The 16,078-nt window shown below is 37.5% G+C and overlaps 3 protein-coding genes across 3 annotated transcripts; all 3 read right to left on the reverse strand.

Moving 5' to 3' along the window:
• Positions 1-7,128: 7,128 nt before the first annotated feature.
• tmem53 (transmembrane protein 53) lies at positions 7,129-9,652 on the reverse strand. The gene is made up of 3 exons (XM_059501675.1): positions 9,420-9,652; positions 9,112-9,215; positions 7,129-8,031 (listed from the first exon to the last, which is right to left on the reverse strand). Exons 1-3 carry the CDS (start codon positions 9,472-9,474, stop codon positions 7,333-7,335), a joined length of 858 nt encoding a protein of 285 aa, XP_059357658.1. The 5' UTR covers positions 9,475-9,652; the 3' UTR covers positions 7,129-7,332.
• Positions 9,653-10,453: 801 nt separating this feature from the next.
• opn4.1 (opsin 4.1) lies at positions 10,454-12,537 on the reverse strand. The gene is given in 5 exon segments (XM_059501672.1): positions 10,454-11,482; positions 11,485-11,767; positions 11,769-11,830; positions 11,833-11,999; positions 12,001-12,537. Coding segments are annotated over 5 exon segments (1,431 nt in total). The 5' UTR covers positions 12,108-12,537; the 3' UTR covers positions 10,454-10,670.
• Positions 12,538-12,678: 141 nt separating this feature from the next.
• On the reverse strand, positions 12,679-16,024 carry LOC132096370 (PX domain-containing protein 1-like). The gene is made up of 5 exons (XM_059501676.1): positions 15,178-16,024; positions 14,985-15,085; positions 14,778-14,892; positions 14,587-14,686; positions 12,679-14,468 (listed from the first exon to the last, which is right to left on the reverse strand). The coding sequence occupies exons 1-5, from the start codon at positions 15,410-15,412 to the stop codon at positions 14,255-14,257; spliced, it is 765 nt and encodes a 254-aa protein (XP_059357659.1). The 5' UTR covers positions 15,413-16,024; the 3' UTR covers positions 12,679-14,254.
• Between the last annotated feature and the right edge of the window lie 54 nt (positions 16,025-16,078).

Genomic DNA, 16,078 nt, shown 5'->3' on the forward strand with positions numbered 1-16,078 from the left:
TTTTGGTAAGTATTCTGATTAATTATCTCCCTTGACTTCATGCCTCCACATCCCCCCAATAGCCTCATAGACAGTAAAAGATTGCCTGCGAGCTTCTCCTCCTGTCCATACGGTAATTTCTCTACTGTGCGACAGAGAGTCGCTGGTTATGATGCAATCGTTAGCCTATTTTTTACAAAAACTGCTTCTACGGGACCATAATGTAAGATACAAGGTAATGGAGCCTTATATACATTTTCGTGTTTCTTTAGAAATAACTAATGGACAAATGGAGTCTTTAAACACCTCAGATGTAAAGTTATTCGCTGTCAAAGTGACGACAAAATGAATGGGAGTCAATGGAATGCTAACAGCAGGTGGGGGTCCGCTAGCCAATGGCGGCACCCAGGGGTGCTTCAAAAAAATATGAAACCCTGCCCCCCTGGAAATAAAGAGGCACGTCGTCTACAGGGAATGTGATGGTACGTCACGCAGTGTTGCATTATGGGACGTGGGCGGCATGCATAGACAGTAAAAGAAATGGACACAGCGACCGTACACTTTGAGTGCGTTCACTTTGCAGGAGTTTAAGAGCTATAAATCCCTTCAAGCTTCCTTCAAATTTCTTTCTTCTGCTGAACACCAAGGAAGATATTTTGAAGAATTTCAATAACCAGTTAACTGGAACCACTGACTTCCATAGATTTTTTTTCCTACTATGGAAGTCAATGGTTTAATAATTTATCATTTTCCCCACTCTCCCCATCTGACTGGAAGAGGTGGATGTACTGGTCTGCTTATCTCTAATGATTGAGAATGTATTCCTTTACCTTCTCTGGGTATTAACAGCTCATTTGAATCACATTCAGCCACTATTACCCACCCTTTTAAAATCCATTTTGTAATTGGTTATCAACCCCAGGACCATGAGGTAACTTCTTGGATTAATTAGATGTGCTCTCAACCTTTTCTAAGGATGGTACTACCCTAGTTATGGTTAAGACTTCAACATCCATCTATATAAACCTCAGGCTGCAGGCTACCACACTCTGCTTGCCTCTTTTGATCTCAAGAGAGTGTTAACTATGGCTACACACAAATCAGGCAACCAACTGGACCTTATTTACAGATGACACTGCTCCACTGATCATATGCTGGTTACTGCACTGCACACCTCGGATCACTTCCTCCTCACTCTTAACATCAACATGGTTCCTGACACAACTCATACCCCTCCACATGTCATCTTTCGACATAACCTACGCAACACTCTCACCCTCCTGGCTATCTGCTATAGATTCATCTTTGCTCCCTTCCCTAAACAGTTGTCATCTCTTGATGCTAACAGTGCTACTTGATATTTTCTGCTTCACTCTTACATCTTGTTTAGATGCTGTCTGCCCCTTGTCTTGTCTTCCAGGCCAGCCCGTATCACCCTTTCTGCCCCTGGGCTGTCTGGTGTTCTCTACGAACATCTTTCCAAGCTCAAAGCATATCTTCAAAATGGAAAGGGTATGGTGCCAATCAAACAATCCTACTTAGCTTAATGTGTATCGGTGACACCTTTCTTCCTTCTCTGCTAATGTCTCCACTGCTAAAAGGACATACTATCATAATAAAATTAACCATTTGTCTAACTCTTGCATGCTCTTTAAAACATTTTCCTCCCCCCTTTGTCCTCCTCCTCCCCCTCCTTCATCATCTCTAACAGCTGACGATTTTGCCACATTCTTCATTAATAAAATTAAAACCATCAGTGCACAATTTTTCACACTACAATCTGTAAGCACATCTTAACAGCAAACATACACTTGTTCACATCTTTTTCTTAACTTTCTGAGGCAGAAGTCTCCAAACTCATCCCTTCCAATCATCCTACTACTTGTCCACTTGATCCCATTCCATCTCATCTCCTTCAAGCCATTCCTCCTACAGTTGTACCTGCACTCACTAACATCATTAACACATACCTTCACACTGGTGTCTGATACAGGCTCGTATCAAGACAAGTCAAGTCTGCTTTACTGTCAGTTCTTCCACATGTACAGCACATACATACAGAGAATTGAAAGTGCATTACTCTCAGACCCTTGGTGCATACAGATAACACTAACAGTAGAGCATAAAAATACAGCTACAGATTAAATATAAAATACAACTATACAAATATGGGCATGTAAAAATAAAATAAAAAAAACAGTTAAATAAAGCAGCACAAGGCACATGGCAGATAGAGAGCAAACCAGTGAAGTAAACAAACAGTGCATATAAAAAGATTGTAGTAAAAAATAGCTTATTCAGACTGATTTAAAGATACAAAAATCTCAGAGAGCAGGGGCTGGATTCACGAAACATTCTTTAGAAGAAATTTCTTCTTAACTGCCATTTTCTTCTTATTTTTTAACATTAGAAAAAAGGTAAGTATATTTTGTATTCCCAAAAATTCATCTTAAGAATATATTTATCTTTTTTCTTAAGATTGTTCTTAAGACAAAACCTAAGAAGACTTCAAATTCTTGAAAATAATCTTCTTAAAAATCATCGTAAATAACTTCTTAAATTTAGGACAGCCCCAGACTTGTCTTAAATCCGAAACAATAATAATTATTTAATGAATTTATTGTGTTATTTCAAATGAATTTTTATATTTAAGCATTACAACAACAGCTACATATAATACATAGGACTAGGGATGTGCACAAGTTTTCTGAAGGGACAGCGATGACTGTTAATGTAAACATGATCGCTTATGATTAGCCTGTGTGTGATGCTTCTTTTTGCTGACTTCAAAACTCATTAGCAACTCTAAAACGAGTCAGATAGGGAGCTTTAATTGAGCTTATAAATACATAATCTTTGGCAGTATTCAGTGCATATGAATGCGCAGGACGCATTTGCTGTAGAAGTGTGGACTCACATACGGGAAGCGTTCACTCAGATGAGAGCGCAAAAACACGGCACAAAAATGAATGAAACATATCACTGCAGCTTGAGACAGGCTATTTTAAAAGTAACTGTTCAAAAACAGGCCGCATTAAAAACCGTGAAGCTGAGCTCCAGTCAAAGTCACAACGAAAATATACAGTCTATGGTGCATGCTTATTATGATTATTAGGGTAATCTACCGGAAGCGCAAGAAGACAATCGTTTGAGTTTAGCAGTGCGTCATGTATACATTCAGATAATGGCTGATATTTTCTTCTTAAGAAAAAAATTGTTCTTAAGAATATATTTGAGAACTTCTTGAGAATTTTTCAAGAATTGCACTTAAGAACATTCTTATGAACTTCATGGAATTTATCTTAAGAAATGTCTTAATTTATTTCTTAAGAAGATTTTTGTGAATCCGGCCCCTGGTCTTGATTTAAACTGACTGAAGGGGTAGTTGAATGAGGTGAGGTAGTGAGCAGACCAATGATGTACAAAGTGTCTGGTGCAGGTCACAGTTTTTTAGTGGCAGGGGGAGTGGAAAGACCTGGGGATGTGGGAGCTGGGGGTAAAGAGGGGAGGGGGTTTAGGTATAACCCCACTACTTAAGAAACCCACCCTTCCCATCTCTTTTAGAGAACTACAGACCAGTTTCCCTTCTTCCTTTCATTGCAAAAACACTTGAACGTGCTTTGCTCAATCAAGTCTCTGCATTTCTCTCACAGAACGGAGAGAATCAGCTGACTTTCTCAGACCATATTGCAAAAACTACCCGGTCTTGTAGATTTGCTTTATTTAACATTAAGAAGATCAGGCCCTTTCTTTTGGAACATGCATCACAATCGAGTGGCAACCTCTCGCTCTCTCTCGTGCAGCCAACAACGAAGTGACTAAAACTGCAATTCATCGACTGGCCGCAATAAGGGAGTCAGTCCCATAGACAACCCATGTTAAAATGCCCAAATTTACAGCAGGAAAAAAAACATGTTTACAGTCTGGTTCAGAAAATGATTTTGGTCTATATAGCTAATTTTGCCCTTCATGACAACTGTGAGGGGGTGAATTTTTTTTATAACTCATCCATTTAAATTATATTAAGCCTTAAAATTTTGCATAATTAAGGGCTTGACCACTTGAATGACAGGTGGATTGCCGCTGCTGACACACTGCCGTCGAGCTAGGTGGGGATGGTTTCAGCCATCAGCTCCTGCCTTTTTGCCCATCTGCGATTGTCCGGGAGAGATGGCGACGGCCTGCTCTGCAAACTTTGAGCTTCAAAAATGCTCTTCAGGAGTCTATGGTTGACGTCACGGACACTATGTCCATGTTTTTATACAGTCTATGGTCACAACTCCTTGTTCAAGCTCTTGTTCTGTCCAGGCTGGACTACTGCAATGCTTTCTTGGCAGGTTTTCCAGCCAGTTCTATCAAACCTTTACAACTTATCCAGAGCACGACAGCAAGATTAATTTTTAAAGAGCCGAAAAGGATGCACATCACACCTATATTTATCAGTTTGCACTGGCTACCAATAGCTGCTTGCATAAAATTCATGGCATTAATGTTTGCCTACAAAACCACCACTGGCTCTGCACCCCTTTAGCTAAATTCATTACTTCAGATTTATGTGCCCCCTAGAATCTTGCGTTCTGCAGATAAACGTTGCTTTATTATGCCATCCAAAAGAGACACAAAAGCACTTTCTCAGACTTTTTCATTAAATGTTCCCTCCTGGTGGAACGATCTGCCCAACTCAAGCCGAGCAGCTGAGTCCTTAGCCATCTTCAAGAATCAGCTAAAAACACATCTCTTCCATCTTTTTTTTGACCCTCTAATTCTATTCTATAAAAAGATCCTGGTTTTAGACTTGCACTCTATTCATTTCTAACATTTCTAACTTTATAAAAAAAAAATCTAACACTAGCTTCTCTATTCTTTTTGTATTCTGTCTGTTTTCTTTTTATTTATCATACAATTAACATAAAGCAAAAAAAGGCCTCCTTTATATATTCATTAAAAAAAACTGCTACGTGTACTGCATTAGGCCAACTGAGACTTGTCATAGCACTTGCATTGCTCTTTTGTTGATTTTGATTACTTCCATTGTCCTCATTTGTATGTCACTTTGGATAAAAGCGTCTGCTAAATGACTAAATGCAAATGTAATTATAAAAATACACATAATTACACAACTATTTTAGGATCCTACTTTTCTTTCTCATAGTTTCTTGACTTTTACAGTGCAAAGGAGGCTCATCTGCCAAACGGCACTATTTTAAATCATTAATCTCTGGGTGAGTGTGCTGTGTGGGCATTCAGATTCCTATAATGTTTGGTGGCTGACAGCCATCATTTTCCATGGACGAGAGGGCTGAAGAGGCCTGTTGACCCCTTTCCACCACAATCTCCCTCATCACACTGTGCGACTTCATTAACTCTCAGGGCAATATCAGAAGTCTTTCAAGGCGTTGTCATTATACACTGTGCTGTCAATTACATAAGCCTGCTGCTTAAAAGAAATCTGATGATAAAAGTTATTTGAAATCCAAAAGGTCATCTTCTCCTGTTAACCTTAGACTGGATGCTTTTTACTCCTGATCTCAGTATCAAATGTGATCAGTAATATTAGCTAGTTTAAAGATTAGTTTAAATCTTCTGCTTAATTGTTTTTTTTTTCCACACACATGCTATCACACAGAACAAAGTCAAACGGACAGAGAGAGGCGCTTTGTTAAAAGAACAGTAGTGAATCATGGAGAAATGATGCCCTCTACTGAAACTAATGTGCTACAGCTAAATGAACAGTGTCTGGCAGCAAAACAAAGGCATGAAAGCACAAAAGGAGAACTCTTGCAAATCTTATATTTACTTTTTTCTTCTTCCTTTTTATTTGTACTGTCACATAACAACTTTATTTGAAGTCAGTCCTGAAACACTTTTTTCAAGAAAACATTACTAATGCTAGCATCATGACCAACCAAACAGAAACAAAGCTGTTCATTCATGATACACTTCAATAACCGATGTTCATATGTTCTAAACATATAAATAAACTTCTCTCTTTCTCTCTTCCCTATCTGTGGTTTGAAATTATATTTGAAATGCCATATTCAGCTTTCCAGACTCCAGAGACACAAATGCCAGTGACTCACTCGGAAACGTCAGACATGACAGTCGGAGACATGCCATGAGAACCTCTGTCTGACCAATTTGAAGCGTTCCTGATCGCAAACTGGCTGATTGTCAAGATTGACAAAGGCCAATCTTACCTGCTTGGAATATATATAAAATATCTCTCTATGATAAATTTAAGGGTAGTTAAGCTACTGCATCTTCTATAATACTGGTAAATGATGATACAATGGCAGCTGAGCACAGGGAACTGGTTTGGTGTTAATACTGGGCAAAGTTACAAATTGAATACAAAGAAGAATTGTTACTCAGTGGATTTGATTGGTGCTGTACTGAGTGACCTGTCTGACAGAGCAGTTCCAGCTTGTGGGTTGGACAATACATTTTCAAGACCCATCCCATCATTTGCGAGTGCTGGATAAAGATTTTTTATGAAAACCATCTTTATTCAAACCCATCTGAATCACTGAATCAGCCGGTTCAATATACTGTTAAAGAGAACCAACTAAAAAGAATGATTCTCTTATACATCATACATCGTTTTAATCTCCATGAGAGAATTCACTGTCAGGTTAAATATTGTAGAACAGTAGCAGAGAATAAATAGAAATACCCATTTTTGTAATGGGCAAAGCTTAAAAAACCTTTATGAATCTTTTGTTTCGAATCAGTGCTTCGAAACGCAAATCATACTAACAAAAGGTCACGTAGGCTTAATTTTAACTTTTACAATACATTAACCAGCAAATGACCTTAGTGTGTGGTGTTTCAAGCGTTCCAAAACAGTGAATCACTTCACAACTGATTTGCAGTTTCAGAAAGTTTTACACACACATAATTTCCATTATTTTTAAAATTCCATGCCAGTTGCAGCTTAATAAAAGTCCGTAAAATCAGACTAATCTACGATTTTATGTAACGACTTGTGATAAAAAAAAATAAAATAAAAAGTATCTGACTGAATTGTAAGACTTGTCTAATAAGTTTAAGCAACTGGGCAGCTTACCGGTAGTACTGACTTCTCTTTGGAAAGGTTGACTTTAACCAGGTTTAGTCAACAGAAGCTTTTATTCAAGGAAGGCACATTGGTCAAATACAAGAATTTATTCAGTCACAATGTTTAAATACACAAACACACTCAATACATACAACACTAAAGGTTAGGATACAAATGTAATCCTGTTAAAATTTCATGATGGGCTTAAGAACAATTATTTTAATTTATTAAACAGCGGTTGGTGCCCATATAAATTCACAGCGTGTATATTAACAAGCTGGTCAAGAACTGTATAATCAGTGTTGCACTTGAAGGCGTTTTTTCTTCATGGTCTCCTCTGAAGAACTCATGCAGTGGGTCAGAAACGTCCGGCATCTGCTGGAATAGTCCTCTGGACAGTCTCTGTATAGACTCACATGGGCTGGGGTGATGAAATCGAAACTTTCAACTGTCAGCCCTTTCTCACGCAACACTTTAACCATCTTCTCCACATCCCTGTACCTGATCACCCGGTCTGATCTAGAATAGAGGTACATCTGAGGCCAAGGTGCCGGGTGCTCCATCATGGCATCGTAGTGGTTCTTGTGAAAGTACTTGGTCACAGGATACAAAACCATCCTGAGAAGGAAAACGGCCACAGCAAACAGTGCCAGGAGGAAGTACTGCAGTAGCACATTGACTTTGGGCCCCAAGGTGGTTTTGAGTGCTCGGAGCGCCCCGATAACATTTTGACTGCCCGGAGCACTGTCCACAACCGTGCCCACCACACACAGAGTGCTGAAATGATTGTTACTGTGCAATAACTCAACGATGTAGCGGTAAAGCATGAAGCCCCCATTGCTGAACACATGGAAGAAAACTGGGTTGTTCTCCACTTCATAGTCAAACAGAAGTTCAAGTAATTTTTGCGCAGTGCTTCTTAGTTCCTTGTAGCCCAGTGGTTCTGAAATAAAAACTGTCTTCAAAGGAGCAGTGTAGTGTAGAGTCACACATCCCTACCAAGAAAAGAGAAGCTGTTAGAAGTACTCTATGCATAGGTGTAACTATGGTCCACCTTTGTGTCCGGATGGATTGACTTTTAATAAAATGATCAGATTTCATATTTTTCTTGTTTTGTTAGATTAAGGTCACATTAAAATTTTGTTTTTCCTTCCAAATGGCATTTATACACAGATTTGAATGTCATAAGGCCTATTCACACAAAGAATGCTAACCATAATGATAAGTATATCTATAACTACATTAGTCCACACTAAGAGATGATAATGTTCTGTTCATTAAAAGCTTGCACTGAAGTTACATCTTCTGCTGCTTTGAATGATCAAAATCTTTAAACTTGGGTGGATTCTGATTGGCCATCAATGTTTTTACTGTTCATCAGCTGAAAAAAAAGTTCAGTAAAGTTCAGTAAGTGATTTTTCAATGAGATTGTTCTCCATGTCATTATCAGGACCTATTCTCATAGAAGCTATAGGTTACAGTATTACTAAATATTATACAAATTAATATTACACCTATGATAATCACAGAGTGAAATAATTAAATTATATTTATTTTGAGTAAAAAAACATTGAAACACCAATTATAGACATCTCACAATTGTGCTTCTAATGATGTTTTCTCAAAAGTTATCAAAGTTATAATGCTTGATATGATACATTAGATGTTTGATTAACATATATATAAATATAAGATACAAATATTATATTTACATATAGGCAGGCAGATAGATAGACAGATAGATATGCATCATTTCTAGTGTAGCTGTGAAAATATTTTTTCTTTGTTGGTATCTGGTATACATTAAATATTATTCATGATTAAATGGTAATGGAAATGATCACGATATTTTCTAAAAACACAAAATGACAATTCCTCTGTGGTGCATATTTGTCGAAAAATTAGGCATAGTGATTAGTGAGTGTGAGACAAGTGCTTTGGATAAAAGCGTCTGCTAAATGAATAAATGTAAATGTAAGTGCGCTTAAGAGAGATTATTTTCTAAAAGCCCACATGACCAACAGTTACCATAATTGAAGAAAAAATATTTTGCAGGGCATAGGAAACTGTCTCACCTGTTCATTATAAATCGAGCTGTATTTGGCGAGATGTTTGTCTCTGCTGCCCGCCCAGCCCAGCAGAATAACGACTGGCTCCTTTGTTCCGCGCCAGTGTTTCTCTGTCAAGACAGGAATAATGATGTGTCCAAACAACAAGGACTTGCAGTATGTGAAATGAGTGCCACATTCATATTGAAGCTTTCCAATTTAACATATCTAAATTAAAGTTTAAACACAGCTTGCAGGCTTCCATTCATACGAGCAAGGAATTGGGACACAACGCAACCCTGAGCTGCTGTCAGCCTTAGTAGAACAGCACTTACCTGAGGTGATTGCCTCTGGAAATACAATGTTGTAGTCTATACCATCATCTCCCATATTGACGGTTATTTCCCCAATCGTCTGTCTCTCATTAATAATTCACTTCAAACGAGTGTCGCATTTCACTGCTCTTGTGCTGCTGAGAGGACAGTCACCAGTCAGGGGCAGTACACAGTACACGATATCACAGTGAAGCAGGGAACATCAGCGTGCCATTGTTCCATACAACATCCGGGTCACGATTCACAAGAGACAAGTTCAAAATAAAGGCTCTTTAAAGGCACTTTTTACTAAAAGAATAATAATTGTTAATTAAAATTCAAACGATTCAACAATACATATCCGGTTTAAAATAAAAAATTTCAATTTCTCATTGTTAAATATATAGTTAAAGTTCTGAGAATCTTGATTTGACAATCTTGACAAATTAAATTCATACATTGTATGTATTTTAGTATTTTAATTGTCTAAATATTTTAGAGTCATTGTAGGAATTTGTACAAAGACAGAGAGTAAGAAATTAAACAATTATTGTGGTGCAAGTTGTGTATATAAGACAAAATTAATGTTTACAGTAATAAACATTTTTCAAACATAAATCAGGCATTTAATATACATTTAGTCATTTTGCAGATGCTTTTATCCAAAGCGACTTACAATTGAGAGATACATAAAGTGATTCTTCTTAAAGAGGACGTGCTTGTAATACCACGTTTAAAACATTGTTCAAATAAATACAAGCTAGAAAGAGAAGGAATAAATAAAGAAAAAGACCCTTTTTTATGATGAAGTCAAGTTGCTCAAACACCAATTCAAAGTCCAATTTACTCCTCAACCAAATTTGCCATTTTTTTCCTTGCAAAACTAAATGTGACCTTATATTTACTTTAAATGTGAGGTTAAAGCTTTTGGTAATTGTGTGAAAACTGTTAACATTTTGGACCCCAGGTATAAAACAGGAAAAACCTATTTGTTTTATTGTAACACAACAATTAGAAATACAATGAATGTTAGAAATAAACAAGACTACTTAAGATATTTGTATATGCTGATTTATTTAAATAAAAATTATGCCGAACATAATTTAGATACATTTACTCAACTAATAAAAACCACAAAACAAAGCTGACAAATCTAACATGACAGAGGCTTGTAAAGTAAAGAAGGGCACGTGAATACATATTTATAATAAAAAAAGAATAGGTCAAAGCAATTACTACTCAAGTTACTAGTACCAAAATTACTCTGAAGCATCATTCCCTTTCTTTCCCCCCAAGAAGCAAAGCTTTCCCATCAGACAGAGATTCGCGATCAGCTGTATCTGTTTTAAAATTAATAGACGGAACCAGTGCGCTTACAACTTTGTGTGTCTTCTCTGGCTTCTGCCCACTGGAGCTGTTAGTACTTGACCCTGGTGAGAGAATGGCAGTATCTGTAGAGATCTCCGTGGACACACAACAACCAAAGGTCAGCGAATTGATGCTGGAACCATCAGCTTCACTCTCAGTCCAACAAGAATCACTATCTGAAGCAGAAGACAAGAGTGTCTTCCCCCAGTGGCCATTAGCTCACGCAGCATTGCCGATGCTAACCCCCAGAGAGCACTGGCTAGTGAGAGTCGGACAACGGGAATGGACACTTCTGGAACTAAAAGAGGAACGGAGATCCTTCTCTTTGACACGTAAAATGGGATGGAATATTGGATTATAATTGGCAATAGCCACCTGATACATTGGATGCATAATTGCATAGATGATGGGATTATGGATGGCTGAGGCCCTGTCAATCACAGCAAGTACTGAATTCATGTAGGGAGTCAGGAGGTGGGAATAGCCAGCCGTGGCAGTGAGGGCCACCACAGAGTAGGGCAACCACAATATTACAAAAAGCTAAATTACCAGGAGGGCTACTTTCGCCATCTTCCATTCATTTCGCATGCGTTCATACAGCTTGTGCATTTCCCCACAATCCAACTCTCATATTTCCTTCTCCACAGCTCGGATAGGTTGGCAAACTGCAAAGTAGCAGCTAGCAATAATGCATAATGGGATGAAGAACACAAAAAATAGAGGAGGATGGTGTACACACGCACTGAAAGAGTGAAGGTTATATAATCCCAAGAACAGGAAGTCTGAAGACCCTCTGGAATATAAGCACTCCAGCCAAAAAATGGTGGAAGGCTCCAGCCCAGGGAGTAGAGTCACACAACGGCCAATACCACACCTGCTTTTTGTCGACTAACGCGAAGTTATGTCAAGGCAGTGATCGGCAGCTATGGCAAAGTCATCATGGAACAGATCCCAAAGAGAGCGCCGCAAAATGCGTAGCGTCTGTGCATGCTTGCGAAGAACCCTGAACACTGGTGACTGGGTGAGGGACATGAAGAAATCAGCTACAGCCAGGTTCACCACAATATGTTCCCTGCAGTGCGAAGAGTATGGCTCCGGCAGAACACGTAGACAACCAGTGCGTTTCCAATCACTCCAGTGATGCTGACTATTAAGATGACAAAGCCGATGATGTAGTGGGCATGATCAGGAACATCCATATAGTGGTGGTTATGGGTCGGCCCATGGAAAGGATGGAAGCAACTTGTAGCTCTTGCTGCCTAATGACTCCTTAAAGCCTGCAGTGCAGTTGATGTCTTCAGGGGCACAATGATGCCCACTCCATGAGGAGTGATGGCTCATGTTGTGAGGTTTGATGTCTCAGAGTCATAAATTTGTGTATACAAAACCGATGGTAATTTTATTAATAGAAGTGAAATAGCTGTTAAATTCTCATGTTAAATAATAAACATTACTGTTCTCCTCTTTGTGTCAGTCTGTGAATGGTGACACAATACATTAGCTTTTTATATTCTAATCAGTGCACCACCAAGTTATTATTGATAACGATATTGAGAAAGTAGTTTGTGGCTTGGCCAGCTGTAATAGAAGAAATAAGATACATTTGTATAGTGTTGACAAACTTTACTCAGTGACTACGACCTTAAATTATGTATAATATTGTTAATAAATGGGACTGACATAGAAAAAGATATAACGTTATTTCAAGTTAGAATGTTTCATTTGAAATGTTTGCAGTGAGTTGAATAACCCTGTGAGAGGTAGAGGTCAAAAGGATAAAATGTAGACCATGAAAAGAAGTTTCAATTTTTAGAAGTGATTACAATTTTTAAATATGCTTCTACTGTTTGTTGTTTAGATAAGTAAATTAGGGCAGATGTTGATGGAAAAAAAATAACTTCTTGACACAAAATAAGGGGTGTATGGATTGTTTGAGTGGATGCAGTGATCCAAATCTATTTATTCAATGTCAAAGTGGAGCACAATGACTGTTCCAATAAGGACTGATTAACATCCATCATTATGGGAACTGCTCACTGACCTGAACGTGGACTGAAATTATTCTCCCTATTCCATTTAAATAATGATCAGCCAATAGCCTTAAATCTTTTTCACAATAAGGACTTGGCAAAAAAAAAAAAAAAAGAAAAGAAAAATAAATGAATGTCTTAGCAGTCAGTATTAAAACTGAATATAGTTAGATATAGAGTTTAGTAAGTGGCAAAAAGGATGTGAACATGCCGTTTCTAGTTAATGAGCAAACTGTTTGGCCAGGCCCTTTAATTCCAGAGGGAGAAAGAAATCTAAAAATACTCAAATGACATACAATGACATTCTTTAGAATGGTGTGCTTCCAAATCTGTGGCAACAATTTGGAGAGAGCCTTTTTCCCCTACAGCATGACAATGCCCCCTTTGTGCACAATGCAATGCCCATAAATTAATGATTTACTGAGGAAGAACTTGACAGGCCTACACAAAAGCCCAGACATGAACCCCATTGAACACCTGTGGAATAAACAGAATTGCTGAGTGCAAGCCAGTCCTCATCAGTGTCTGACCTCACTGACAAATGTCTGATTCTCATAGACATATTTGAGTGCTTAACAGAAGAGTGGAAACCATTTGTTCCAAAGGTTTTGATATTTAATACTCAACAACCATATACAGATTTGATGAAAGTTACTTTTAAAAAATGTAATGCATTACAATATTGCATTACTCCATAAAAAAAGTAAACAATTGCATTACTTTTATGGAAATTAATGTTTCATTATTTGCATTACTTTTGTCACCTGAGCTGGGCTTGTTTATTTATTTATTTATTTAAAAAAATATGTATTTTTGGCAACAGTAAAGGCTCTTTCACACCAAAAAACTAATAAGCCACAGCCTGAAGGAAGTGCCTCTGCACCTCAATCCCAATTTCTCTCAACACGGGGGCAGGAGTGGTTGACAATGAATAAATGCAAAACAAAGTAACTTGCTTTACTTATTTGAAAAAGTATCTCAGAAATTGTCTTATAAATTTAAAAGTAATGCATTGCTTTATTAGTTTTTATTTTATTTTTTTAATAGTAATCTGATTACGTAATTTGCGTTTTTTGTAATGCGTTACCTCCAACACAACCAATTGATGGTATCAATACGTTTTGAAAGTGTGTAACACATTTTTATAGGGCATTTTCCACAATTGGTTGACTTCATTCACAATAAATTACCTTGAGATAACACTCATCAACTAAGCATTTTATATGACTTGTAAATGCTAGCAAAGAACATTAATCAGGTGTGTGGTTAACTTTTTTAATTAATATTACAGTTAATCTTAACTTTAAAAAAATATTATTCATATCAATTTTTCGAAATCTTTAGAAATGTATTATTTTATTTAAAAAAATATTATCCTTACAGACTAAGCCTTAAAAACCAATGTTTCTGTGGACTTCCACACTAGAATGCTGTATTTACATTGTCAAGTGCATTATGTTATTCAAGAATATCTGTCTCACAGGCTTGTAGGTCAAGGTAGGTCATGTTGCTGGTGGTAATCTGTGATAATTTCGGTTGATAGTCTGTGTCTTTGCTTCCAGGGGTACCAGCAGTCATGAAGCCCTTGCCAGGTTTGTGAACAGTTTCCTTGACGCATCTGATCCCATTTGGATTTCTCATTCCAGTCCACATCTGAGACTCAGTCTCAGAGCTGGATGTGATTAAATAAAATGCATACATTTTAATTCCACATATGTCAAATTTGCTTGAGCAATATATCAAAGGAAGAAAAGTGTAGCTATTAGGATGTTAATTTGTCAGATATTTACCTGTACTTTGATGATGTTTCTGCTCCTTGTGCTAGTGAATACGGATCAAAAAGAACAGTTTCTGTATTGGCCAAACAAAACCCATTGGCCCGTCTTACATCTGTAGAAAAGCATCATATATCATCTTAAAAACTAGTTTAAATTCAAGTATCAGTTCAAGATCAATACAACATTATAACTCACAAACTCACCAGCTATAGTGACAGGACTCAGGTAGAGAGGCTGGATTGGTTCATACATGGTTTTCAAAGTGTAGTCAAGAGGAGAACTCTTGAAAAATGTAAGAACTGCCTCAGAGTGAGAGAACTGGAAAAGAAATTACATGCATGATTATTTACTCTAGAGCATCGAGACATTTATTATTTACAGGGAATTGAAAGGCTAGTTTAATGAAGCACCTTTTGTGGCATTTTGATTATATTTCTCAGTAATTTTTCCACTTCATCCAACCTCGTTTTAACGTTATTGTTTTCCTCTGCTTCTTTTATCCGCTGTAGTGCTGGTAAAACATACACACATTGAATAATTAAGTTTCTAATCAGTTAAATGTCCCCTTATTTCAAATGTCACAAATGTACATAAATGTCATACCCTTAAGCATCATTGATTGAGACAAACGTCCTCCGTCATCTGGAAATGACATACTTAAATTTTTAACAAGTTTTGCTAGATCGTAATATCTCCTTCGCAGATATGTTATGTTTTTTTCAGACCATTCAGTCCTAATCTCGAAAAACTCCTCTTCTTCTCCAGCAGCACCAAAAGCGAAGCGCTCGAGCCCAACGACCCAACAGTCATTCACTGTCATCTGAGAAAAGGTCTCCATATTAACAGCCGCAACGGAGTCGTATCATACACACATTAAATAGTAATTATATTTTAACCTAAATTAAATAATACTAAATAAGAAATGTGTTCCGCTGTAAAAAAGGAAAGGTACAGTTGATAAAACGGCGGATATTCCATCGAAAATAGAATAGGTTTATTATCTGACAGCAACTCGCAAATCTTCTGACACAAACTGAACAAACTTCAAACTCCTCCGCTTTTCTCTTCGCCTTCAGACAATGAGCTCTGACAGCCCCATTTGCCTACATTCCCTGTGAACGCACTTCCAAAATTAAGAATTTCTCAAGTGGGAGCGTTCACACATCGATTAAATCGATGGAGTTCTTCTAGTAAATTATTCTTCTTGATGAATGCAAGTAGGCGTTTCTAATCTGCCGCAGCATCCAATTGCATCAGGCGGCAGGTCACTAGCTGCAATTTCATTGGTTGTTGCAACAGCGTATCACTGCTCGTTTGCATAAAGTTGAGCTCGAGGTGAAACGTGTCAAAGAAAATACATGTCAGACCCACGATTTAAAGGATGTTAACAGGAAGGATGTTAAAATGAGCGATATCCTCAAAACAAAATGACAAATTTAAGTTTCCATACCTATGATAATAAGAATTTGGCTGCTCGTGTGTTGAGCAACAGGTGAAATAATCC

Source organism: Carassius carassius, chromosome 20, assembly GCF_963082965.1.
Source record: "Carassius carassius chromosome 20, fCarCar2.1, whole genome shotgun sequence".
Classification (NCBI taxonomy): domain Eukaryota; kingdom Metazoa; phylum Chordata; class Actinopteri; order Cypriniformes; family Cyprinidae; genus Carassius; species Carassius carassius.

Excerpts from the sequence above, each read along its gene's own strand:
- tmem53 (XM_059501675.1), bottom strand. The coding sequence starts at position 9,474 with ATGGGAGATGATGGTATAGACTACAACATTGTATTTCCAGAGGCAATC. Across the intron at positions 9,216-9,419 it reads TCCAGAGGCAATCACCTCAG|AGAAACACTGGCGCGGAACA; the intron begins GTAAGTGCTGTT and ends CTGTCTTGACAG. Across the intron at positions 8,032-9,111 it reads GCTCGATTTATAATGAACAG|GGATGTGTGACTCTACACTA; the intron begins GTGAGACAGTTT and ends TTTTCTTGGTAG.
- LOC132096370 (XM_059501676.1), bottom strand. The coding sequence starts at position 15,412 with ATGGAGACCTTTTCTCAGATGACAGTGAATGACTGTTGGGTCGTTGGG. Across the intron at positions 14,893-14,984 it reads TAATCAAAATGCCACAAAAG|TTCTCTCACTCTGAGGCAGT; the intron begins GTGCTTCATTAA and ends TTTCTTTTCCAG. Across the intron at positions 14,687-14,777 it reads GAGTCCTGTCACTATAGCTG|ATGTAAGACGGGCCAATGGG; the intron begins GTGAGTTTGTGA and ends GCTTTTCTACAG.